The following is a 22,262-nucleotide window of genomic DNA, read 5'->3' on the forward strand; positions in this document are numbered from 1 at the left end:
GCGTTCCGTAGCAACCCTTGCGCATGCGCAGTAGGTTTATTGTAGAGACCACGTTGCTTTGAAAGAAGAAGATACTTTAAGATCTCATCACGTAAGACCCTCTTAAAAACTCTCTCTCCTTTATTTTTAATATTAGCATTATTACCTAGCTTGCATTTTAGCTATTGCATGAAAATAAGGAAATTTATGCATTTATGAAGTAAAAAAATTAAGACTAATATAATAATTATGATAATTATTAAGTACTATAATATAATGGCATGGTTATAATTTTTAATATGCAGATTGAACAATTGTAGAAGAAACTGTGCCTGATTATTGTCATTTTTTTTGCTTAATTATGTGTGGGTGTGGCTTGTCATTTGCATGAAAATCTATTACGCTTAATTCCTATTTCAGTAAATGGCGGACAATCCGACCGGTGGTGCACGTGGTGGATTTGGGAGGGGTAGAGGACGCGGGCGTGGCAGGGGAAGGGGACGAGGGCGTGGTCGAGGCCAAAAGGAAGACAAGGAATGGATCCCGGTGACTAAACTTGGTCGTCTTGTAAAGGACGGAAAGATCAAGCGCTTGGAGGACATTTATTTATACTCTCTTCCTATTAAGGTAAGCCGTAGCACCTTTTTAGTCAATTGGTCCTTTTTTATTATTAGGAGGCTGAAATCATTGACCACTTTTTGGGTTCTGCTTTGAAAGACGAAGTACTCAAGATAATGCCCGTTCAGAAACAAACTCGTGCCGGACAAAGAACTCGATTTAAAGTAATTGTTGTGCGGATTAAGAAGATTTAGTATTATTATACTAGGCATTTGTTGCTATGGGAGATTACAATGGACATGTTGGTCTGGGAGTTAAGTGTTCCAAGGAAGTTGCTACTGCCATTAGGGGTGCTATAATCTTAGCTAAACTCTCAATCATTCCAGTCCGTCTTGGATACTGGGGTAACAAGATTGGTATGCCACACACAGTACCTTGTAAAGTAAGTGAGCAACTTTTTTGTACGTGTGTGTGCGTATGTTTATAATATTACTGTGTCTTCTACAGGTCACTGGTAAGTGTGGCTCTGTTCTCATGAGATTGATACCAGCTCCTCGTGGTACCGGGATTGTTAGTGCTCCTGTCCCTAAGAAGCTATTGCAAATGGCTGGAGTTGCTGATTGTTATACTAGTGCCCGTGGAGCTACATCAACTTTGGGCAATTTTGGTAAGTATTGATTATTTTCTAATACCTTTTATTTTTGATTTTTTTAATAGCGAAGGCCACATTTACTGCAATTGCTAATACCTATAGCTACCTTACCCCTGATATGTGGCCTGAGACAAAGTTGAACAAAGGTCCTTATCAAGAGTTCTCTGATTATCTGGCAAAGAACCAGCCTAAGCCACACAATGTTGCAACTGCTGCCGCTGCCGAATGAATTATTGACTTTGATGCTTAATTTAGGAGTCCTTTGAGACTGTTGTATTATTAATGGCAGCATTAATTATTATAATTTTAAAATTATTAATGATTAAAATGTGACCAAGCGTCTACAGTTTTAGTTAATTTTCAGTTTTTTTCGTCCTGGGAAGCTATTGGCGATTTCTCGTCTTTTTGAGGACCATCTTCCTCTATCTTGCCCCTGTAAAATGGAAACTCGCAGCAAAAGAATATTTTGAGCCATTTATTGATCCTCTTATAGATTGCAGGTGGTAGAGGAATCAGGGGACTAGTGGAGTCCTTGTACTCTTGATAAAGTGGATTACTAGAAAAAAGGGAAGATTATGAACATGTAGATCTACATGCACATATTATAAGCCTTTGACATAGTGTCACTATCAATGCCTTCTTTTGCTAATCCCTCTCTGCTTACCTTCCATATCGTTTATCAGAGCTTCTCTCTAATGGTGGTATCCCAGTGCCAAAGACAAGAATAAAGGTAATGAAGAGTGGGCTAATGACAGCTACCCACTTCCACGTCTCAAGAATGGAAGCGCTCATGATGAATGCTCCCCACCACACAGTAATCTCACCGAAATAGTTTGGATGGCGGGAGATCTTCCATGGTCCCACGTTGCACCACTTTCCCTTGTTCTCCGGGTTGCTACGGAAATTGAACTTGACCTGATCGGAGATGGTCTCAAAAATGAGTCCAAATATGAAGATGAGGGCCCCAATGATGACCGTCACGTCTTGTGGCTCTATGTCAGTGAAGCCTGGCCTAGGAGCGGTAGGCGAGTTGATGAAGATGACGGTAAAGCTAACAATGTAGACCCAGACTATTTGAAAGATCCAAAAGACGAGGAACTTGAGCGGATTCCCACGGACATCGTCAAAACGTTTGTCCGTTCCGGTTTTTATGATCCTGTAAAGAAGGTACGCAGCTAGTCTTATGCTCCAGAGAGTGACAAGGACAGTCATTATGATTTGGCGAGTATTGTAAGTCTAGACAAACAGTAATAACGATTTAATTGCTGTGTAGTATAAATAAAGTAAAATTTATTATTATTCAAAATTTATTATTATTCAAAAATTTGATATTTCTTCTCACCCCACTGAGTCCAAAAGTAAGGAGAGCAAGTACAAGGAAGTTGGAACCTCCTGCAAAATCTGTCACCTTGTCAAACTTGCATGTACAGGCAACAAGATAGAACGAGATTTGAATGATGATGGTTAATATGAGGCAGAGGGCAAGGTTATCACAGTCCCTTGGTATAAGAGCATAGCCTTCCAGCCCGTCTGGACAATAAGTAGAGGAATAGTTACCCATTGGGAGAGAAAGAGAGAGAGAGGAAGACGAGAGGTGATAAAGAAGGAATCACTATAAAATTATCACTATTTCATTGACCCTTTAATCGACACACCGCGGGGTCATTCACCTGATTGTTGAATAATCATTTGCAATGGCTCAGAAGCCAAAGCGTGTAGCTGGCTCAGGAAACAAAGAAAGGTCCTCCCCGCCTTCTGTAACCCCCCAAAAGAGCCTGCTAGCATGTATAACAGTGCTAATAGCTGCCATTACAATAGGATGGCTGATCAGAAATGACTCTCTGAGTCTGAGAAGAAGTGAGGACTTCAACATTCCATTTTTATTAGCCACACCCTTGTAAATAGATGGAGGAGGTGGTCCTAGTAGTTATGCTGCTAGTGTTGCTCCTCGTCTTGTATTTCCAAGGGACATGTCTTACAGGTTTACATTAATGGCACTGTTTATAACTTATACACTTAACAGGGCAATAGCTGAGAGTAGACGACCTCTTATTTTGACTAAAACACTCATCGACAAGTATGTTTTCATTTTTATAAAATTTTACGACACATTGTGTATTGAACGTCCAAATGTCAAAAAGGGGAATGGGCTGGCTATGCAAGACTACTAAAAACCTATTTCATCAAAAATTACTAGGAGAGAATTCTTCATTTAAATTTTTTTCTGATACATATATACATGTACTTATGTTGCATAGAAACTTTGAACTCATTCCGATCAAGTTTGGATTTTTATGAATTTTTAAAGTTGCTCCAAAATCAGACCAATAACCATGGACTATATAGTACAGCATGAGTACTGCACCTGCTATATTGGGAATATAATTAATAGCTCCCCCATATTTTTGTTTGTCATTCATTTGTGGGTATATACTTTTCGTACATCTGTCCAGGTGGAAAGCAAGGAGGACCTTCACTACAACATTTCTAGCGAAAAGATTAGAACAAGTGTCAGTTTACCACCAGGTTTGGTTTCATTACACGCAAGAATGCATGACCACACTGAATCATAAGATACTCTTACAGTATATCCCCACACACACACATTCACACAGCCAAAACAAAGACATTTCATCACGTTTCATGACCAGAAACCGCTAGAGCCGCTCCTGCTAGATGAGAGCTGGGATGATTTTAACGTGAAAATCAATATCAGCATCTCACAATTGCTACAATGGGTAATAATAATAGTAATAAATAAATAAATAAATAAATAATGATGGTGATGATGATATTATACACACGCTTTATGCAGCAAAGAATTGATGATATCTTAACATTGTTACTACTACTAGGCTGTACTAGTATTTAAAAAATGTGATGCATTTTTAGAATTTTGGAATTTGATTGTATAATGCATGTCCATCTGTTCTAAGATATGATATTTGATTCTTGGCAGTTAATGGCCAGCTGGAGTGAGTCAAATTCTATTTCCACTTCAGCAACCATAATCAAGTCACATTTTCTTTATAATTCCAGGTGTTCGCAATTAATTTCTTTCTGTATACTTGTACACATGAAATCATTTCCAGTGTATTGTTGACATTTGTTGTTCATTTTAGGATGATACTAATAACAATATTTTGACTACCAAAGAAGGTCCTTGGCATTACTACAGTCAAGATGTCAATCAGATAAGGTTTGAAACAACCCTATACTGATATTCAGTACGTGTATACCACTGTTGTTTTGCCTAGGAGTGTATTCCCTGATATTATCCATTACATGCAACCTATTAATGATTTGATATTAAGTGAAGATAATGTTCAGGTTAGGGTATCCCTCTACACTTTCTATTTACTTTCTCTCCTCCTCCATTTTTCCTCTCTTTCTCTCTCTTCCTTAGGTCAATTTGTGGATTGGTCGTGCTGGCATTATAACTCATACGCATTATGATGCTACTTATAATTTCTTTGTGCAGCTTCAAGGGAGAAAGAGATTCACACTCTTCCCTCCAAACCAGACCCTCTACCTCTATCCTTGCCTTCATCCAGTTAGTAATCTCATGAATGACTAGAAATTTCAATCTCTGTAGCACTATGGACATAGCCAGGTTGACATCCTTGCTCCAAATTTAGACCAATTCCCTTTGTTTGAGGGGTAAGTGTTACTCTTCTCTTTCATTCTCTTCATCTATCAATAGCTCAGAGGCTGTTGTGGCCGAGGTGGGTCCAGGTGACATGCTAGTCGTACCTCCTTACTGGTTTCATCACGTTGAGACTCTTGAGGAAAGCGTATCAATCAATGTGTGGAGTGATGCCCCAGAATACGCACTCATGAACAAGATGTATGTGTATCAGGCATTTCGCATGAAAGCACATACACAGACAATACTCCCACACACCTCCTCCTCCTTTACCGCACCACCCGCCTCTCTCCATAGATATTAGAGTACAAATATCGCCCATAGATATTGTGTACTCCTAATATCTAAGCTCTCTCCCTACACTATACAATGAAAAACAACTTGCAATTTGTAGTACAGTGTTATCCTCACCATCTTTGTTGGTGGTATGTGTATCTCTATTTGTTAGCTGTGGGTGGGTGTTTACACGTGTACACTATTTTGTAACTCGACTAATTGAAAATTGATTGTTTCTTTACTATCTAGTTATGCACAGCCGATTCCATTTGAAGAGGAGTGGAGTTGGTCTGAATTGGTTATTGCAACTAACATATACACAACGATGGTAAGTGTTACTATTCATAAAGAGAGGGTGGATAACATTGGCCAATAAGACCATTAATTTATAACATTCCATGCATCACAGAAAGATGTGATACTATATTTTACTTTATATTTGTACTTCCTATTCATCATTTACTTGATGCAAGGTTGATATAAATATTGTGTGTGAGCTGCTGCACATACAGGAACCAATCATCTCACTAACAGCTAATTATCCTCTCCTGATGTAGTAGCTATCAAAGCCTTTCCTTATACTAATTTGGACCGTTTCCTTCATGCTAGTCGTAGTATGACTAAATATGTTTGTATGTGATTTAATTGTGATGCTATTCTTACAAGCTTCACAGGTTTTGGCTTATTTGAGAGAAATAAAATTTTAATGTGCGCATGTAATGTATTAATATTGAAGATTGTCAAAATAATAATTGTTGCTCTAATTTTTAAAAATTAGATTATCAAATCTGTGGGAATTTCTGATACTAAACAATTTGTTTCCAATCTAGTGAGACAGGTTTGTTATAGATTCTCTCATTTATTGTAATAAGTTTTGCTGTAGCGGTATCTTCCACTAGTGAAGAGGAGTAATATTGCATTTAATACAAATCACTATGAGGAATTAAATGAGATATTTAGGAGGACTGACTGGAGTAGTAAAGTAAAGATGATATCACTTTAATATCTTAAACGACTCCTTTTATTCTATACTATAGGGACAACAATACAAACCTTTATTCCAAAAAGAAAGTCACCGGATATCTTTGCTTCTTGGAGAGCTACCCTCAAAGTGGGTTTGTTATTTTACAGGATTTTTGCAATCATTAGCCAGAAAGACTGTGACATAGCTGCATGTATCTACCATATGCTGTTCTTCATAACAATGATATTAATATACACAAAGACATTGAGGCGTAATGATGAGTAGCATACCAAGCATAACTTTGTATATCTACACTTAGTGCCTCGTGTGACTATTGTTATTGCTATGTTTGTAGGTCGACTATAAAAATATGTGTGGGTAACTACTTGGAACATTTGATTCACAGGACCGTTGGATTGGAGCACGTCTGTCCTTTCCTTGCTGTTGCTTCTGGTTTAAGCCCAAGTGACTTCACTCCTTTGACTCTGGAATTTTAATTCTTAAATATTATTATTATTATTATTATATAAAGACCATCATTTTTACTCCTTGCATTAATTTTACCAAGTGAAGAAAGAGCTTATCTTGTAAGAGCTGTCTTGTCTGCTAGAGAAGGAATTGAGAATGAGCGTTTCAAGTCTACCCAAAATAACTGTAAGTTCAAAAAGGCAGAGAGCTTGCAAGCTATAATTTTGCTGTCTTCTCGCAGGTTACTTCTGGAGGACACTCCAGCATCATGAGAGCCATCGAGGAAGTGAGCGAGTACATTGAAGAGCTCTCAGAAGAAAGCAGCGACCTGTTGGACGAAGATTTCGACCAGACCAGCTACTGGGAAGGTATCAAGAGCCAACTAGTCGACATTGCAAAGCTAGGCTTTGAAACGGATCTATTCAAGTGTGGCTGCGAGTCAGGGACTTCTTGTCCGTTCCACAGAGCTCCTGACAGGTCTCCTAAGTTCAGGCCAGCGGCGCCAGCCTCACCTAATTTTTACAGGCGACTCTCGGCTCCAGTTGGTGATAGAAAGGTGGATGTCAGTTATGGTGGCTTTGAAGAGCATTTCCTCAAAGTTAGCAAAGACATTGACTTTGAGATTGAAGAGGATTCAGATCAGTCTGATGGGTCCCTCAATGGTAGCTCATCCTTCAGCAGAAGGAGAAGTCCTGCACTGAGACGAAAGAAGCCTCCCCAAAGACCTCCAGGAAACCGGATGTCCTTACCTCCTCAATCTCTGTCTTTCAGCTCACTTAACTCAACATTGCCCAAGTGAAACACTCATCTTCCTCCCACTTGTGTTCTATTTTTTGCATTGGTATTCTTTATTGTTTATATATTTTTTTGCTTCAGTTTTATAGTTGCATTTTGTATTGTCACAAGTCGAAAACTTGCACTTAATTTCGCTAATTAAATGTGTTGACTTGCTGCTCCTACTACACATTACATAATAACAAGAGTGGATAATAATGATTGCATTAATCATTAATTTGGGTCGTTTGATTCTCTTTATACATGTACTCACAGACAGGCACATGTTGATGCACACAGTGGAACAGGCATACAAAAAATTTCAGCTCAAACTTTGTACATGGCATAACATCATTCAGAAAATGTAGTAAAAATTCACAGTAATTTTTGAGCCTTTTTTTGGAAAGAATCATGGGCTATAACCTTTGCTTTAAAAAAATATATTGGTTGATTTTCAAAAATTGTGTTAACTTAAGAATTCTTCAGTGGAATCAGCTCAAACTTTTTACACAGTATAAGGACATCAATGTGTATCAGAAATAGTAATAAAAAATTGGGGCCATTTTTTGGACAAAACCATGGGCTATAGCCTTGGGTATTTTTCAGAATTTTGGCGTTTTCTTAAAATGACCGTAACTTGAAAATTTTAATTCGGGATCAGCTCAAACTTTCTACAGAGCATAAGGACATCAATATGTATCAGAAAATGTAATAAAAAATTGAGGTAATTTCGGAGCCATTTTTTTGAAAAAACCATGGGCTATAGCCTTGGGTATTTTTCAGAATTTTGGTGTTTTCTTAAAATGGCCATAACTCAAAAAATTTTTATTGGAATCAGCTCAAACTTGCTACACAGCATAAGGACATCAATATGTATCAGAAAATGTAATAAAAAATTGAAGTGATTTCAGAGCCATTTTTTTGAAAAAACCATGGGCTATTATAGCCTTGGGTATTTTTCAGAATTTTGGAGTTTTCTTAAAATGACCGTAACTTGAAAATTTTAATTCGGGATCAGCTCAAACTTTCTACAGAGCATAAGGACATCAATATGTATCAGAAAATGTAATAAAAAATTCGGGTGATTTTGGAGCCATTTAAAAAAAAACCATGGGCTATAGCCTTGGGTATTTTTCAGAATTTTTGCGCTTTCTTAAAATGACCGTAACTTAAAAATTTTAAGTCGGAATGAGCTCAAACTTTCTACAGAGCATAAGGACATCAATATGTATTAGAAAATGTAATAAAAAATTGAGGTGATTTCGGAGCCATTTTTTTGAAAAAAACCATGCCTTGGGTATTTTTCAGAATTTTGGTGTTTTCTTAAAATGGCCATAACTTGAAAATTTTAAGTCGAAATCAGCTCAAACTTTCTACAGAGCATAAGGACATCAATATGTATCAGAAAATGTAATAAAAATTTAAGTGATTTCAGAGCCTTTTTTTTAACCATGGGCTATAGCCTTGGGTATTTTTCAGAATTTTGGCATTTTCTTAAAATGCCCATAGCTTGAAAATTTTAAGTCGGAATCAGCTCAAACTTTCTACACAGCATAAGGACATCAATATGTATCAGAAAATGTAATAAAAAATTGAAGTGATTTCAGAGCCATTTTTTTGAAAAAACTATGGGCTATAGCCTTGGGTATTTTTCAGAATTTTGGTGTTTTCTTAAAATGGCCATAACTCAAAAATTTTTTATTGAAATCAGCTCAAACTTGCTACACAGCATAAGGACATCAATATGTATCAGAAAATGTAATAAAAAATTGAAGTGATTTCGGAGCCATTTTTTTGAAAAAACCATGGACTATAGCCTTGGGTATTTTTCAGAATTTTGGCATTTTCTTAAAATGGCCATAACTTGAAAATTTAAAATAGGAATCAGCTCAAACTTTCTACACAGCATAAGGACATCAATATGTATCAGAAAATGTAATAAAAAATTCGGGTGAATTCGGAGCCATTTTTTCTAAAACTATAAATTTGCTATTTTTTCTACATAGCATAAAGACATTCCAAAATGTTTTTCTAGAAGCATAAGACTAAAAACTAAACAAACCATACAGTCCACTCATCAATTTCATTAGGTATAAACTATCATTTTCTATTTTACGTTCAACCACTCGCTGTATCCGTGGTACAAGAAAGTCAATATACCAGCCCGATGTTGGTGATGTTGATGTTGCAATATCTGATGGTGACATTCTACTCCATTGATTTCATTTAATTTAATTTTAATTTATCATAACTTGCCTAAATTATTTATCTATTTATTATGTCGTTCATTTGCGTGTCCCTCCTTTCACTTTTATTTCAAAGAGCATCTATTTAAAATAATTAAAATAATGTCACTTTAGTATCTGTTGCAACATAAATAAATCATTACAAAGTAGGCCTAACATAATTTTGATTGCAACAAAGTTATAATAACAGCGTTTCCCTGCCTAGTCTTGCGGAGCTATTCCTTGTCTAGTTTATGGGAAATGCCCTAAAGAAAGAAAAAAAATATCATGTAATGGCAATGTAATCAAAATTAAACTTACAAGGTTGTATCCTATTATTAGAAATAAATGCACTAAATAAAGAAGTATGATTAAGATGCATAATATTTCATTATTATACCTTCTAGCAGATTTAGCTATTTTTTGCTCAAAATGCCGATCCACAAAGTGGATCTTATCTGGCGTCACCAGAACATCAGGTGGAATATAATCTTGCCCAGTCTTAAGTACAAGTTCACCGTCGCCTAAGAATTGGAAAGAAATTAAAACCAAACGTAGGGCAGAGCGGCATTTTCACCACTTTTTTGCAAAGACATAATTTATTTTACACTATATTCAATGAAAAAAAAAACTTAAAATTTAAAGAGTGGGCCTAAACACAAAGTAAACAAAAGCAATTAATTGTACGTAGTACAGTAATTTTTAAGGAAGTAAAATCAAAATAAAACTTACAAACTTGCATCTCTGGATTCCCCTTCTCCTCGGAAATGGATTCAGGGGAGGCAGTACTGTATGTATATGAAATATAGTCCTCTCCAGAAACAGATTCACCATCTAAAACTGAAATTAAGAAAAAACCTAAAAAGGACAGGTAACTTTTTCTTTATTATTCCAATTTTTAACATCGCTTTAATATTAGATTAAGCTTTGAACTTTGTGATTAGCAAGGCTTTTGGAAAAAAAACAAATGAGAAAGCTCTTAGCTTGTTGCTGCACATCAACAGTCACTTGTGTATCAGGAGCCCAGGGTTATATCAAGATGTACTCTTGGTTTTATTAATTAATAATTATCACTTAATTAATATGGAACCCTTTTATACCAATACGTACATATGTCAGCACATACATTCTGGCACATGCATGTATATGGCTTCATTCAAAATACCACATAGCTGGTAATTTTGGAGGCAGAGAGGACAAATTCAGCGTTTTGACAGCTGTTTGCCTAGAACCCACCATTTTGAGCCATTATGTGCATGCTCAGTGGCACATGGCCACCAATTTGCCAAACACACCAATTAGCAGCTTGCTTCCACTTACCAGCTATACAGACAGTACCTTATCTTACTAGATCTATGAACATATGACTAATAATCAGATTACCGTATAGTAGCCCACAACAAAACCAACACATGGGAGGAAAACATTGAGTGGTCTCACTGGTCTGCTTGCGTTAAACTTCTTACCTAGATAGTGTCCAATCCTGTGCTTACTAAGCGTAGGGTCTATGCTAAGATGGGAAGCAAAGTCAGTTTGAAAAGCGGCCATGACTCCTCTGATTCACGAAACTAAACTTTTTGCCCAGAGCCCACGCCTAAGTAAGACACGTGGTTAGATTCCTGTGGGTGCGGTTTTAAGTTAACTGGCCGGTGGTCACTCCCACAAAATTTTAAGATAAAAATGGAGAGAAAATTAACCTTGAGCAACAACTACGTTACGATGATGATGGAAGAACTCGCTTTGCCCCATTCCAGCTATCAGTGAGCTGGCTTCAGACGATACCTGCTCCCTCCAGGTACATAATACTGCAAGAAGAAACAGCGTCTCCTCAATCTTCGGCCTTGCACTGAACCACGGAAGATCAGCAGGGAGAGCCAGCGTACCCACCATCAGTGCAGCTGATAGAGAGAGGCTCAGGCAAGGGAGCAACGCTTACAAAGCTGCCAGTAACCTACAAACCAGCCAGAGCCTCAAATCCCGTTTCAAGAAATACCAGTACATCAGATCATCCTCCAATAATTCAACGGAGAGCATAGAGCAAAGCGGGATACTGAGCAAACTGGACGAGACCTTTGCACAGATCAAGTCCCAACTGGTAAACAAACTACACCTGCAGACATAACAATAATTTCAATTTTAAAAACCACATCCCTTTTAAAATCCTCTTTTCTTTGCAGAATAACTTATCAGAGGAGAACAGAACAGTGAGGACTAGAGTCCACTCTCTTACAGAAGCAGTCAGTGAGCTATGCTCTCATTTCAGCACAAGAAACAGCGAAGACGAAGATGATGAAGAAATTGACGGAGAGGACAACCTGTCCCTCTCTCTCCCATCCAATGGCATACAGCGAATGCACAGCGTTCCCCCTTTCTCAACAGGCTGGAGAGATCTTGAGGTATTTGATGAAGACCTAATGGACACTAACACATTAAGCAATGACTGGGAAAGGATAAGCTGGGTAAAGAGCCTCGAAAGAAGTGGAGAAACAAATCTGATAGGATTACACAATGCCAGAGTCCCTTGCATCATAATGGTAGATGATTGCAATGACAGCACTAGTGAGGAAGAAAATGGAGAGCAAGAAATAAATGGAGGAAATGACAGACATGAAGACACAGGAGCCACTGAGAACGAATGTGATAGAACAAACGAAGAGGATTATAAATATGGAGGATTTGACATTGATACATGATTTAATGCAGACATGATGCACATTAAATAATTATATTAATTATCATTATAGTCATATTTGCTTTAATGCAATTGTGAATATTTTCAACAAACAAAATAGTGTCATTCAATACTTGAGCAGGTGCTACCTTGCATACGCTATCAATACAGTGGAAAAGCATTTGGATTCAAATGCTTTGGCAATTGGATTTAATCCTTGTGTGGCCTAGCTGTGCCTTTGTAAACTACATGTATATTAATCTCTTTTCTCTATCTCTCTATCAAACAATACACTCGTTAACTGATTTGTAGTAATTAAGTGGTTTTATTGATTGAGAAGAGAATGCAAAATATTCTAGTGATGCTCTTAAAGCATCAACGATGAAGAAAAGTGTTTGTGTGTGCATTTATAAAGGAGAAAAAGAAAGAGAATGAAGTGTTGCAGGATCAAAATAAAGAGTGAATGAATAAGTGTGTGAAAGTTAGAGCGAGAGAGAGAGAAAATAGAAACAAAAGTGCTTACAAAAAGAGGGTGGACTAACAGAAACACGAAATTAATATCTGATACTAAAAACAGTCAAACAATAACAACAACAATAATAATAATAATAATAATAATAATAAATTATAACTGAGCGTTATGACTCTTTATTATAGCTTCGATCTTAGGCACATAGACATTAAGACCCACTTTCTGATTCTGGAGTCCATTTATAAGATCCTGATAAGTGAGGTGACTATCTGTCCACAGGGAAAGGACATGGCCTCCTTTATCGACTTGAGCTTTGAGCTTTAGTGCTTCAATCTCGGACGTCTTGAGTAGGTTCAGATAAGAACCAAGTAATGCCCACTTCTCATTAAAATTGAGAGCAGTTGACAGCTCCATAAACAGCTCTGTAGGAAGCTAAGGAGTGAATGGAGAACAAAAGCATTAATTATAATAAGAACATATTAGTCATGTACCTTCTTTTCTCTTATTTTTGAGGGATAAGGTGAAGGATCGGCTATGTCATCTCCGCCAATAAAAGTATCAACTTTATCAGCAATATTGTCAAGATGGAGAATCCGAAGACCTAAGAGAGAATTAAAATTACATAATAATAAACCATTCCCACCCTCCCCTCTCTCAGTTCTCACATTCAGAAAGGTCAACAAGTGTTTTTGAGCTATCTTTCCATTTTTGCAACGCTTCAGCTCCTGGGTCACCAAACGGCTTCTGCTTCCTGAGTAATATCTCATCATTTTGCATAAGATGGAGCTTAACGACAAACGTGACCCATTGCTCCGACAATGAGAGTCTCTGACTTATCTCGTGTGCCAACTCAATTGGAAGCTGGAGGGGAGAGAGAGGGGAGAGAGAGGGGAGAGAGAGCGAGAGAGAGAGAACAAGTAACAAACATGCTTTAATGATTAGTCAAGCACATAACTAGACTAACAGACACAAAGCTATCCTGCCACACACACATACTAATAATAACCACCCAGACTAGAGTAGAACAGTGATAAGTGTGTGCGTGTGAGAGGAAGAAGATCTTGCTTGACAAGTTTTGGCATAGCTAACACGATTACAAGGAAATTATATAATAATTACAACCTCACACACACGTACACCTATAGTCACCTACTAGCTGTGCATGCATTAGTGTAGTGGTAACTAGATTAGGCACAATTCTTCAATCAGTCTTGAGGGCATTATTACAAGTGGCAGGTGTAATGAGTTTTAGTTACAGCAATACAGCTAGCTACCTGTGTATATGTACATGTAATTCAACTCCCTCTCTCTCTTTCTTTGTTAGCTGGTGTACTGGAATTCGACTACTAAATAAACTCATTATACTTCTCTGATTCTCTCTAGAAGCATGTTATAATATCATGCCAAATATTCATAAAATTTAATAACAAACAACAGACAAACACTATAACAATAAACACCTTTATAATCCCTTTAGAACATACTCTAAAGACGAGGTCCTAATAGCCAGTATAAAGGAGAGAAGATTTCATGGAAATAGACTAGCCATAATGTCTCATTTACTCCTCTTATTACCATTAACATACATGTACATGCATCAATGAATAAACACACACATACATGTATTGCTAATTATAAATGCATAGTATATGAGTAAAACATACAGTAAGTTTATACAGCATGTACATTTAGTCACACTACGCTACCATATAGAGAAAGAGAAAGCAAGCTAGGGCAAGGAAATAAGCTCCGTAATGTGCTGACCATCGATTGCTAACAATATCAATGAGGCATCAAGGAAATATCTAGACATAAACACATATTAGTTATAATTGAGGCAAAGGTTCAATGGACAACATACCAAGCCCTTCCCTGCCCTCACTGGAATGTAAATGTGCATATTAACACAGAGCCAGACAGAGAGGAATATTGTTACTTATAATAAAAAAGAAATCACCCATTGCATATTATTGTTACATGGAAGTTATAGTAATTCCAAATTAGATTCAATAGAATATTTTACTGACACACCCAAGGCTCCATACATTATTGATCATTATTTAATGACAAATTCTTGTCAAATTGATGATAATGATTTATTTATTGCTAGAAAGCAGTTACAAGTACACCATAATCACGGGTCAGTGTGCATAAGCCTTTGTGACGTCCAGCCCCGATGACAAGTGTAAAGTTTAGTTGACAATTTGACGCTAGCAATGATACAGACTTTGACTCTACTTGACTACTCTGTTATCAAACATAACAAACAAACGCAACAGAACTTATTGGACAGCTGGCTATTAAATGAGAGGATTTGAGACTAAACTATGAGAAGAAATGATGTAACGTAATGTATGGACAGTACAAGTGGCATAGGAAATGATGCAAATTGATGAGTGTGGTCCAATTGAAAATACATGTACATGTATGCCCCATGGTTATTAGAATGACATCTTTGATGATTTTAACTATTCCATACACATATAATCAAAATGACGGAAATCTATACACAAGAACATACATATCCTTATTACAAGGAATCCTACTGATCTATACGTCTAGTGTCCATTGTTGCATGCATGTCTCCACAACCCCCTAACTCTCTTTATCAACGTCGCTGTCTCTCTTAAAACGACCGTATAATTGTACATGTACCTCTTTCATTTCAGGGTCTTGATCTGCCCATCTCCTCAGGGCAGGTGTCTTTTTCCTGTTCCCAGGCTCCGTGAGGTGGCTGGTTGCCACAAGGTGTTCCTCTTTCTCGTCCATTGAGCTCTCTAGCTCTGCCAGGTCCCAAACGTGAGGGTGTGTTGTTTCGCGAGTGAAAGAGTCTGCAGGCACACGAAAACTGACAACCCTATTCACATCAATCGTCTTGTTGTAATACTTTGAGCCGAGGAAAGCTTTTGAGAGCTTGTTCTCAACAACATGAAGGAATCTCATTCGATTGGAAACACTAGAAAAAGAGAGAGGGAGAGAGAGAGAGGGAGAGAGAGAGGGAGAGAGAGAGAGAGAGGGAGAGAGAGAGAGAGAGAAGATGAGTAAACCAATGAAGAGTATAATGAGATTCAAGTGAAAACAATTACACTATAGTAATAAAGAGGTCTAGTAACCAAGTGAAAGTTAAAATATGCTATCGTCTTACTACAGAATATCAAACTACATTGTACATGAACATTTGTATCATAAATGTAGTTTAATACAAAGTGCAAGTCAAATCATACCCCACTCATGTAAGATCCTACACCAGTGATATTAGATTTACGACGACAAGGACAGTAATTAAATGTACAGGTACATGTTTGACTCTGTTTTGGTTCATAGGAACTGAATAAGTTCATGTGAACCAAAACAAATAAACTCATGCAGTGACACGCAACATAATCAGCCAAAGCATGCAATCACTAAGGAACCAAGGAGAGAGGACAGCGACCATTTGTAATGCCTTATACAGTAGTGTCTAGTACTTCCTTCATTTTATTTTATTATTCAATAACGTTAGGTGCATAACTCGCTACACATTGAGTTGTATATACAGTTCCCATTACATTGTTGAAATGGTATAGGATCATACTTGATTGTAAATTGTAAAGCCATTTAATGTAAAAGCATGTAAACACACACAGAGACGGAATGATCCACTATCACTTTGAATTGCAAGTACATATACTATACTACTATACAAATCTCTCCCACCTTATGGCCTATAGATTACTTAGCTACAGGATCACTACACAATGATATGCAGCCTAATCTCATGAGAGAGAGAGAGGGGGACTAATCAACATACCGACACCATGAGAAGAGCAGACATGGTGAAGTGTCTTATACTCAGGAATTCATTATTTATACATGATTCAGGTATAGCAGGACGTCTGTTTACAATTATTTATATTTTTGACAATAGAGAGAATGAGTTCGTCAATACTTTGGAATGAATGATACTCTAAATAATTAACAGGTGGATAGATCATTGACTAACTATAATAGAATAAAAAGGTAAATTTGTATACACAAGCGTACAATATCACAGACACAGTGACAGCTGCTTTTAGAAAGGAGAGACGTCAATGGATGGAGGAAGCTTAATGTGTAACTGTGTGTGACTGCTTAGTAAATACTCGATGCAATTAAGCGTACATGCCACATGTATGGTAGTGAATAATCTTATTTAATGGACCAATGGGTTAAGGAATAACTTGTGTGGCTGATTAGTTGTACAGTACTATAACCACGGGCAATAGATTGATCGTGTAGACATGACAAAATAAACTACATGTACTTGTAAGTAACAGTGTTATGCATCAGAAAATTAAAAATTTCTCCTATCCATTTTTATAATTGCACAAGTTGATTTTGGAGTAACTTCAAAAATTCATAAAAAATCCAATTTTGATCGTAATCAACTAAAACTTGAAACGCAACATAAGAACATGTATATGCATCAGAAAAAATTATAAAAATGAAGAGTTTTTTCCTTGACGTTTTTGGCGAAATTTGACCCGAGACCCTGTACTATAGTACAGGGACTTTGATCAGATTTTGCAAAAACTTAAAAAATCCAGAAAAAATCCAAATATGATCGGAATCAGCTCAAACTTGAAACACAACATAAGAACATGCATATGTACCAGAAAAAATTATAAAAATGGAGAATTCTCTCCTTGCCATTTTTGGCAAAATCCAGCCAAAATCCCTGGACTCTGACCCAATTTTGGGTAACTTTTAAAAATACATAAACAATCCAATTTTTATTACTAAGACAAGCAAATCATGAAAAGAAATAGGAATGGCACATGCATGTAAATTGGAAGAAAATGGGAAAGAAACAAGAAAAAAGAAGAGAAGGCTCACTCACTTTGACTTGAATTCGATAATATTCTGGACAGCTAGAAACCTGACCAGAACCGGCCCCAAATCATCATTAGAATTATCGTCATGAAGCGGGAGAACGACCTCTGGAGAATCCGGATTGATAAAGCAATCGGCCTGAGCCCCAATCTTAAGGACACTCTGCAATATGTAAGCCAGTATCTTATGAAAGAGGTGAATGGTCATCGGTACATTGGACGAGAACTGGGCATAGAGAGTAATGGCGTCAACAAACATACCCTCGACTTTCTCTTCGTCCCACTCGTACATCGGTCGATCGGAGAGGTGATAGTGGAGGAGAAAAGGGACAAAGAATCGCTCGTCCCCCTGGACCCTTTTCTTACCGACGGAGTATATGATACTCAAATGCTCCATCCACCATATGACCATCTCAAAGTCCTTGCTATTGTTAGGGTAGAGGATCTTGAAGCCGTGACGCAGCATATGGATACTAAAGAGAGGTAGGCCTCGGAGGTCAGGATCATCAAATATCTGAGTATCATATTCGCTGAGACGGGCACAAAGATTAAGCAACTCTGGAATGACTGACGGAATGAGGAGACAACCTGTGGAGAAAGAGAGATAGAGCATATAAATGTACAAAAATCAGCTCAATTATTTATAAAGCACAATGGCAGCAATTAATATGGTGCATCAGAATATGCAATAAAAGTTTTTTTGGTGAAACTGCATGGGAACAATTAATTTGCTCAAGACCTTTAGCCATGCAGAATTACTTAAAATGGTCACAAGACAAATGTAGCAAGAGTGAAGTAATGGGGACTCAAGATATCTCATGTACACACGTCATCTTGTGTGGATTAAATTACATACACATAATATCACATTAACTATTGTAAATGTATTACGACATGTAACAAGAAATGATGTAACAAGAGTTGAAATACAATGTAGTTGATCCAACTGCACATGTAGGTCAAGAGCACAGTACGTGTACATGTACATGGTAAGTGACAGTCAACTTATTAGCAACCACAAAAATATCATGTTGTATACTTGTACATACATGTACAAGTACATGCAAATATGAAAGTTTAGATTAATTTAGGAAGACATCAAAATGAAGGCTGAATAAGCATAACCAATTTAACATAACTTTCAAAGTACATGTAACGTATCTTGCATTCTCTGAAGTTAACACACGTACATGTACATTGTATGAAGTATGATTCCACTGGCTCCAGAAACAAACAATTAATGCATTTTAGTAAATTTTTAGTCACACATTACTACACAGAATGCAATTCATTGCTTATTTAAGCATGTTTTTGTATTAATTCTTTTGCTAAGCACAAAAATTTACCCATCCACAAAAATTTTACCGCCCACACAATGATGATGCATAAATGTTACTGATGAACTTACCATCACAGTGTCTTGATATGCAGGCAGTAGAGTAATTTGCGAGAGTCTCATAGTACCCCATTGGTAAGTGTATGGGATGCTGCTGCTGGTCAAACAACATGCAGAACCTCTGACCCATCACGTATTTTGATTCCAATAAAGCACGATCGTGATTGAGGCCAATATCGGACGCTATTTTTTGAAACTCGCGAAAAGGCGAGAAAACATGATCGTGAAACTCCCGAGTGAAATAGTATGAGGACTTGGCAAAGAGACGAGTGCAATTGAGTATACAAGAGCAAAGGTACTGGCACTCAGCCTCTTGGTTCTCTAGGTCAAACAAATAAACGTAGCCTTGTTCTTCGAGAGGGATCTTCACCATCTGACGGTAATTAGCAAGTACCCTGTTTAGCACCTTTAGGCTCTCGATCACGTGCTTCTGCTCTATCATAGAACGCTTGTAAAGACCAACGACAAACATACGTTTAGCGTCTGGGGATACGTACGTGTGAATGAGGTTTATCCAGTAGAAGAGGTTCTCGTACTGACAGACTGGGTTAGCGATGAGGTCCTCTAGCCCAATGACGACCAAATAAATCCCACTGGCTTTAAAATAAAGATGACTCATGAATCTATCAAGCTCAGGGAGGGGAAGGTGAAGGATGAACTGATGCTGTGGTAACATTTCAGTGGATACCGGTTTAGGAGTATTGCCTGGACTCAGGGGTGAGTTTATCGTCATGTCAGTCTCCGGATTATCCTGGAGGCTAGGGAGCTTCTCAAATTTGTTCATCGGCATTTCGCATCTTTGAATGAACTTATCGCTCGAGCTTATGCCTCTGAAGGAGCTGGTCCGTCTTCGCACGTGACGATTATCAGACTCCATGTTTAAAGTGATTGGACGCTGAATGAGAGGAGTAAGGACATCAGCACTTTCATCGTTAGTAGTGATACCGCTACCTTGAGACCCTCTGTGCTCTAACCTATTATATGAAGAAGAGTTGCTTCCTTGTGGCATCGACGTTGATCTTTTTGGTGGCAAATGACTCCCTCCATTCCCAACCCTCCCTCCTCCTCCTCTCACTCCGGAGGAAAAGTCCGCTCCTCCATTATCAGTGGGCGTGGTGGACCCCCTCGAGGCTAGCTCAGAGTAAGGAGGAGGGGGCTCAGCCTTCAAGGCAGTATACAGCTGCTTGCAAAGGCTGTAGTTATCGCCGAGGATAAAGAGAGGGAGAGGGAGAATGAGAGACTTCTCAGCAGGCGTAGAAGGCTTGAGTTGAGTCTCATTTCTAGAGGACGGTATAGTTGATGGAGGTATGTCAGAGGAGGCTACAGACTGACGGTTAGGGAGCTCACGTAAGGGAGAAGTACCGGAGGGATGACCCACCTCATTGGACGCACCACTGTTCTTCCGTCCATCCCTCTCCCCCATGTGTATGTATCTGATCAACATTTGAACATGGTGATCTGGAAGCTTCTTAAAGACATCAGTGACCTTCTCAACGCTCAGCCCATCCAGGAGTATCCCATTGATTGATTGTATGTGAGTATAGCGGCCAACCCTGGCGTAGAATTCATAGCGATAGTTAGAACTAATACTATTGATTAGTACTATGCGTTCAAATGGGGCACCTTCAGCCATCTGAAATGGAGGAGAGAGAGAGAGAGAGAGAGAGAGAGAGAGAGAGAGAGAGAGAGAGAGGGAGAGAATGAAATTAATCAATAATGTAGTTTGTGGATGCTTCACAATCGACTGCACAATGTATGAGTTGGATCTAATAATAATCATTAATTATACAGTGATTTCAATTTTAAAATTACACGCAGACGATGTAACGCTTAAATGTTGTGTAAATACAAAATGTAAATAGTGAAATTACTTCACATAATCTATAGTAACTGATAATGTATCAACAATATAACGTCATGCATATGTGAACTTAACTCTCTCTCTCTCTCTCCATACCTCACGAGTCATTATAGTCAGTCCCAGGGGAACCTCAGAAGAGACTCTAAAGTCTTCAACAAGTTTTGGATTAGCACTCCAGTAGGCTTTATCAGACTCCATTGGCTTTGGTTGAGGTGCTGGTTGTATAAAAAGACATAAAATAAACAAATGACAAAGAGAGTAAACCAAAACACACGCATACACAAATACACACACATTATACTATTATACACATAAACACAGATGTGTTGGTATGGATCTAACAATTCATTAAATACACACTCACCCAATTATGTTAATAATTCCTCCCCTACTCACTCCCTTTCTACTTTTCACTCTTCTCTCTCCCTCTCTCTCTCTCTCTCTGATTCTCTTCCTCTCTCTCTCTCTCTCATTACATAATTCCTATCATAATATCCTTAAACTTTCACAGTAAACAAATACAATACATTAAAAGGTGATTACCCTAAAACTGAATATTTCCCACCCACGCCCCCCTCACCCCTCCTCCCCCTCAACATTCACATATTAAAACTTTTCCCTATACACATGCTCTCATGCACAATTAATCCTTTCCCCATTCTTTCCCTACCCTACACCGTGTCACACATGTAAAATTGTAAATGGATGATAATCGTGTCAATAAGAAGGTACTATACCTTCAATGTCATTAATAATAATTAATATAATAATAATAATAATTACATGTATTATTATTATTATTATTATTATCCTCACCAATAAATATCCCCAGGGCAGATGCTGCTAGCACTGATGGCGTCTTTTGCCCGTCGAGTTTCACGTAGTGTTCCAAATAATGCCCGGATATTTTCTGTCGATATTCTTTTTTAGTTGAGATTTTCTCGGGGAGAACAACGACGACGTTATTCAGCTTAAGGTTCGTCGGTCCGCCTCCTCCTAGAGTAAAGAAATCAATCTCTTGCTGGGACTCAACCGGAGAGCGTGGCGTTCGCTTTAAAAACCCTTTCTTTCCTTTCTCAAAAGGAGGTAAGCCAAAGAAGAGATAATGAGAGGCCTTGAGTCTCTGTACCTCATCAAACCAGCCGTCATCACAATAGCTGCGTATGTGGCAAGGGAGATTCTTTGAGGTGTACCACTGGTTCACGTCGTGGGCTGCGTGATGCCATTTTCTGTCATCGTGAAGAAGGCATATCTTGTAGCTGTTCTGGTCAGGGATTCCTCCTTGGGACTTCTCCCGGTACAGCCTTATGAGCCTCTCTGTTTGTCTCTCGGCATCCTCGTTTGAAATGACGCCCTGAAAGGCCGAGAGAGTGTCTATATCTCCTCTCTGTCTAGGAGAGACAGAGGTAGAGACAGTATCCACCGAAGGAGATGCCGTCCTATTCGTCGCCATTGAAAATTTGTACCGTA

At 38.0% G+C, this 22,262-nt stretch overlaps 6 protein-coding genes across 7 annotated transcripts; 3 read left to right on the plus strand and 3 right to left on the minus strand.

Moving 5' to 3' along the window:
- The first annotated feature begins 24 nt into the window (after positions 1-24).
- LOC100635594 (40S ribosomal protein S2) lies at positions 25-1,546 on the plus strand. Its single transcript, XM_003382734.3, has 6 exons — positions 25-91; positions 400-606; positions 654-761; positions 806-979; positions 1,045-1,204; positions 1,255-1,546. Exons 2-6 carry the CDS (start codon positions 403-405, stop codon positions 1,416-1,418), a joined length of 810 nt encoding a protein of 269 aa, XP_003382782.1. The 5' UTR covers positions 25-91; positions 400-402; the 3' UTR covers positions 1,419-1,546.
- Positions 1,436-2,804, minus strand: LOC100635720 (uncharacterized). The gene is made up of 3 exons (XM_003382735.3): positions 2,532-2,804; positions 1,854-2,425; positions 1,436-1,745 (listed from the first exon to the last, which is right to left on the minus strand). Exons 1-3 carry the CDS (start codon positions 2,748-2,750, stop codon positions 1,550-1,552), a joined length of 987 nt encoding a protein of 328 aa, XP_003382783.1. The 5' UTR covers positions 2,751-2,804; the 3' UTR covers positions 1,436-1,549.
- A 26-nt stretch (positions 2,805-2,830) lies between these two features.
- LOC100637491 (jmjC domain-containing protein 4-like) lies at positions 2,831-7,467 on the plus strand. Its single transcript, XM_019997620.1, has 16 exons — positions 2,831-3,046; positions 3,095-3,170; positions 3,213-3,266; positions 3,643-3,715; positions 3,805-3,927; positions 4,312-4,388; positions 4,447-4,519; positions 4,596-4,742; positions 4,785-4,849; positions 4,893-5,036; positions 5,361-5,439; positions 5,890-5,949; positions 5,995-6,093; positions 6,149-6,222; positions 6,431-6,729; positions 6,785-7,467. The coding sequence occupies exons 1-15, from the start codon at positions 2,884-2,886 to the stop codon at positions 6,570-6,572; spliced, it is 1,449 nt and encodes a 482-aa protein (XP_019853179.1). The 5' UTR covers positions 2,831-2,883; the 3' UTR covers positions 6,573-6,729; positions 6,785-7,467.
- A 2,138-nt stretch (positions 7,468-9,605) lies between these two features.
- On the minus strand, positions 9,606-11,141 carry LOC109581918 (uncharacterized). Of its 2 annotated transcripts, none has more exons than XM_019996420.1 (5): positions 11,009-11,141; positions 10,275-10,382; positions 9,943-10,066; positions 9,864-9,895; positions 9,606-9,808 (listed from the first exon to the last, which is right to left on the minus strand). In XM_019996420.1, the coding sequence occupies exons 1-5, from the start codon at positions 11,088-11,090 to the stop codon at positions 9,795-9,797; spliced, it is 360 nt and encodes a 119-aa protein (XP_019851979.1). In that variant the 5' UTR covers positions 11,091-11,141; the 3' UTR covers positions 9,606-9,794. The 2 variants fall into 2 exon arrangements, with proteins under 2 accessions (XP_019851979.1, XP_019851974.1); XM_019996415.1 differs by having other exon boundaries at positions 10,275-10,400.
- LOC109581838 (uncharacterized) lies at positions 11,089-12,331 on the plus strand. Its single transcript, XM_019996279.1, has 3 exons — positions 11,089-11,121; positions 11,275-11,637; positions 11,720-12,331. The coding sequence occupies exons 1-3, from the start codon at positions 11,089-11,091 to the stop codon at positions 12,233-12,235; spliced, it is 912 nt and encodes a 303-aa protein (XP_019851838.1). The 3' UTR covers positions 12,236-12,331.
- A 187-nt stretch (positions 12,332-12,518) lies between these two features.
- On the minus strand, positions 12,519-22,262 carry LOC100637616 (uncharacterized). The gene is made up of 8 exons (XM_003382833.2): positions 21,609-22,262; positions 20,889-21,007; positions 18,944-20,564; positions 17,544-18,123; positions 15,341-15,641; positions 13,351-13,546; positions 13,177-13,286; positions 12,519-13,117 (listed from the first exon to the last, which is right to left on the minus strand). The coding sequence occupies exons 1-8, from the start codon at positions 22,243-22,245 to the stop codon at positions 12,839-12,841; spliced, it is 3,843 nt and encodes a 1,280-aa protein (XP_003382881.2). The 5' UTR covers positions 22,246-22,262; the 3' UTR covers positions 12,519-12,838.

This window comes from Amphimedon queenslandica, unplaced genomic scaffold (genome assembly GCF_000090795.2).
Source record: "Amphimedon queenslandica unplaced genomic scaffold, v1.1 AMPQUscaffold_13519, whole genome shotgun sequence".
Taxonomy (NCBI): Eukaryota; Metazoa; Porifera; class Demospongiae; order Haplosclerida; family Niphatidae; genus Amphimedon; species Amphimedon queenslandica.

Bases quoted from the DNA above. Each gene is read 5' to 3' on its own strand.
- LOC100635594 (XM_003382734.3), top strand. From the start codon at position 403: ATGGCGGACAATCCGACCGGTGGTGCACGTGGTGGATTTGGGAGGGGT. The intron at 607-653 runs GTAAGCCGTAGC...TTTTATTATTAG, and splicing joins TATACTCTCTTCCTATTAAG to GAGGCTGAAATCATTGACCA. The intron at 980-1,044 runs GTAAGTGAGCAA...TGTCTTCTACAG, and splicing joins CACACACAGTACCTTGTAAA to GTCACTGGTAAGTGTGGCTC.
- LOC100635720 (XM_003382735.3), bottom strand. From the start codon at position 2,750: ATGGGTAACTATTCCTCTACTTATTGTCCAGACGGGCTGGAAGGCTAT. The intron at 2,426-2,531 runs GTGAGAAGAAAT...CTGTTTGTCTAG, and splicing joins TTACTTTTGGACTCAGTGGG to ACTTACAATACTCGCCAAAT. The intron at 1,746-1,853 runs GTAAGCAGAGAG...CCTTTTTTCTAG, and splicing joins TCTGATAAACGATATGGAAG to TAATCCACTTTATCAAGAGT.
- LOC100637491 (XM_019997620.1), top strand. From the start codon at position 2,884: ATGGCTCAGAAGCCAAAGCGTGTAGCTGGCTCAGGAAACAAAGAAAGG. The intron at 4,743-4,784 runs GTTAGTAATCTC...CAATCTCTGTAG, and splicing joins TCTATCCTTGCCTTCATCCA to CACTATGGACATAGCCAGGT. The intron at 6,223-6,430 runs GTGGGTTTGTTA...CTATGTTTGTAG, and splicing joins CTTGGAGAGCTACCCTCAAA to GTCGACTATAAAAATATGTG.
- LOC109581838 (XM_019996279.1), top strand. From the start codon at position 11,089: ATGACTCCTCTGATTCACGAAACTAAACTTTTT. The intron at 11,122-11,274 runs GCCCAGAGCCCA...TGATGATGGAAG, and splicing joins TTCACGAAACTAAACTTTTT to AACTCGCTTTGCCCCATTCC. The intron at 11,638-11,719 runs GTAAACAAACTA...TTTTCTTTGCAG, and splicing joins CACAGATCAAGTCCCAACTG to AATAACTTATCAGAGGAGAA.
- LOC109581918 (XM_019996415.1), bottom strand. From the start codon at position 11,090: ATGGCCGCTTTTCAAACTGACTTTGCTTCCCATCTTAGCATAGACCCT. The intron at 10,401-11,008 runs GTAAGAAGTTTA...TGTCCTTTTTAG, and splicing joins CAGGATTGGACACTATCTAG to GTTTTTTCTTAATTTCAGTT. The intron at 9,896-9,942 runs GTATAATAATGA...TTCTTTATTTAG, and splicing joins ATAGCTAAATCTGCTAGAAG to TGCATTTATTTCTAATAATA.
- LOC100637616 (XM_003382833.2), bottom strand. From the start codon at position 22,245: ATGGCGACGAATAGGACGGCATCTCCTTCGGTGGATACTGTCTCTACC. The intron at 18,124-18,943 runs GTAAGTTCATCA...CTTTCTCCACAG, and splicing joins CATATCAAGACACTGTGATG to GTTGTCTCCTCATTCCGTCA. The intron at 13,118-13,176 runs GTACATGACTAA...TTCACTCCTTAG, and splicing joins CAAAAATAAGAGAAAAGAAG to CTTCCTACAGAGCTGTTTAT.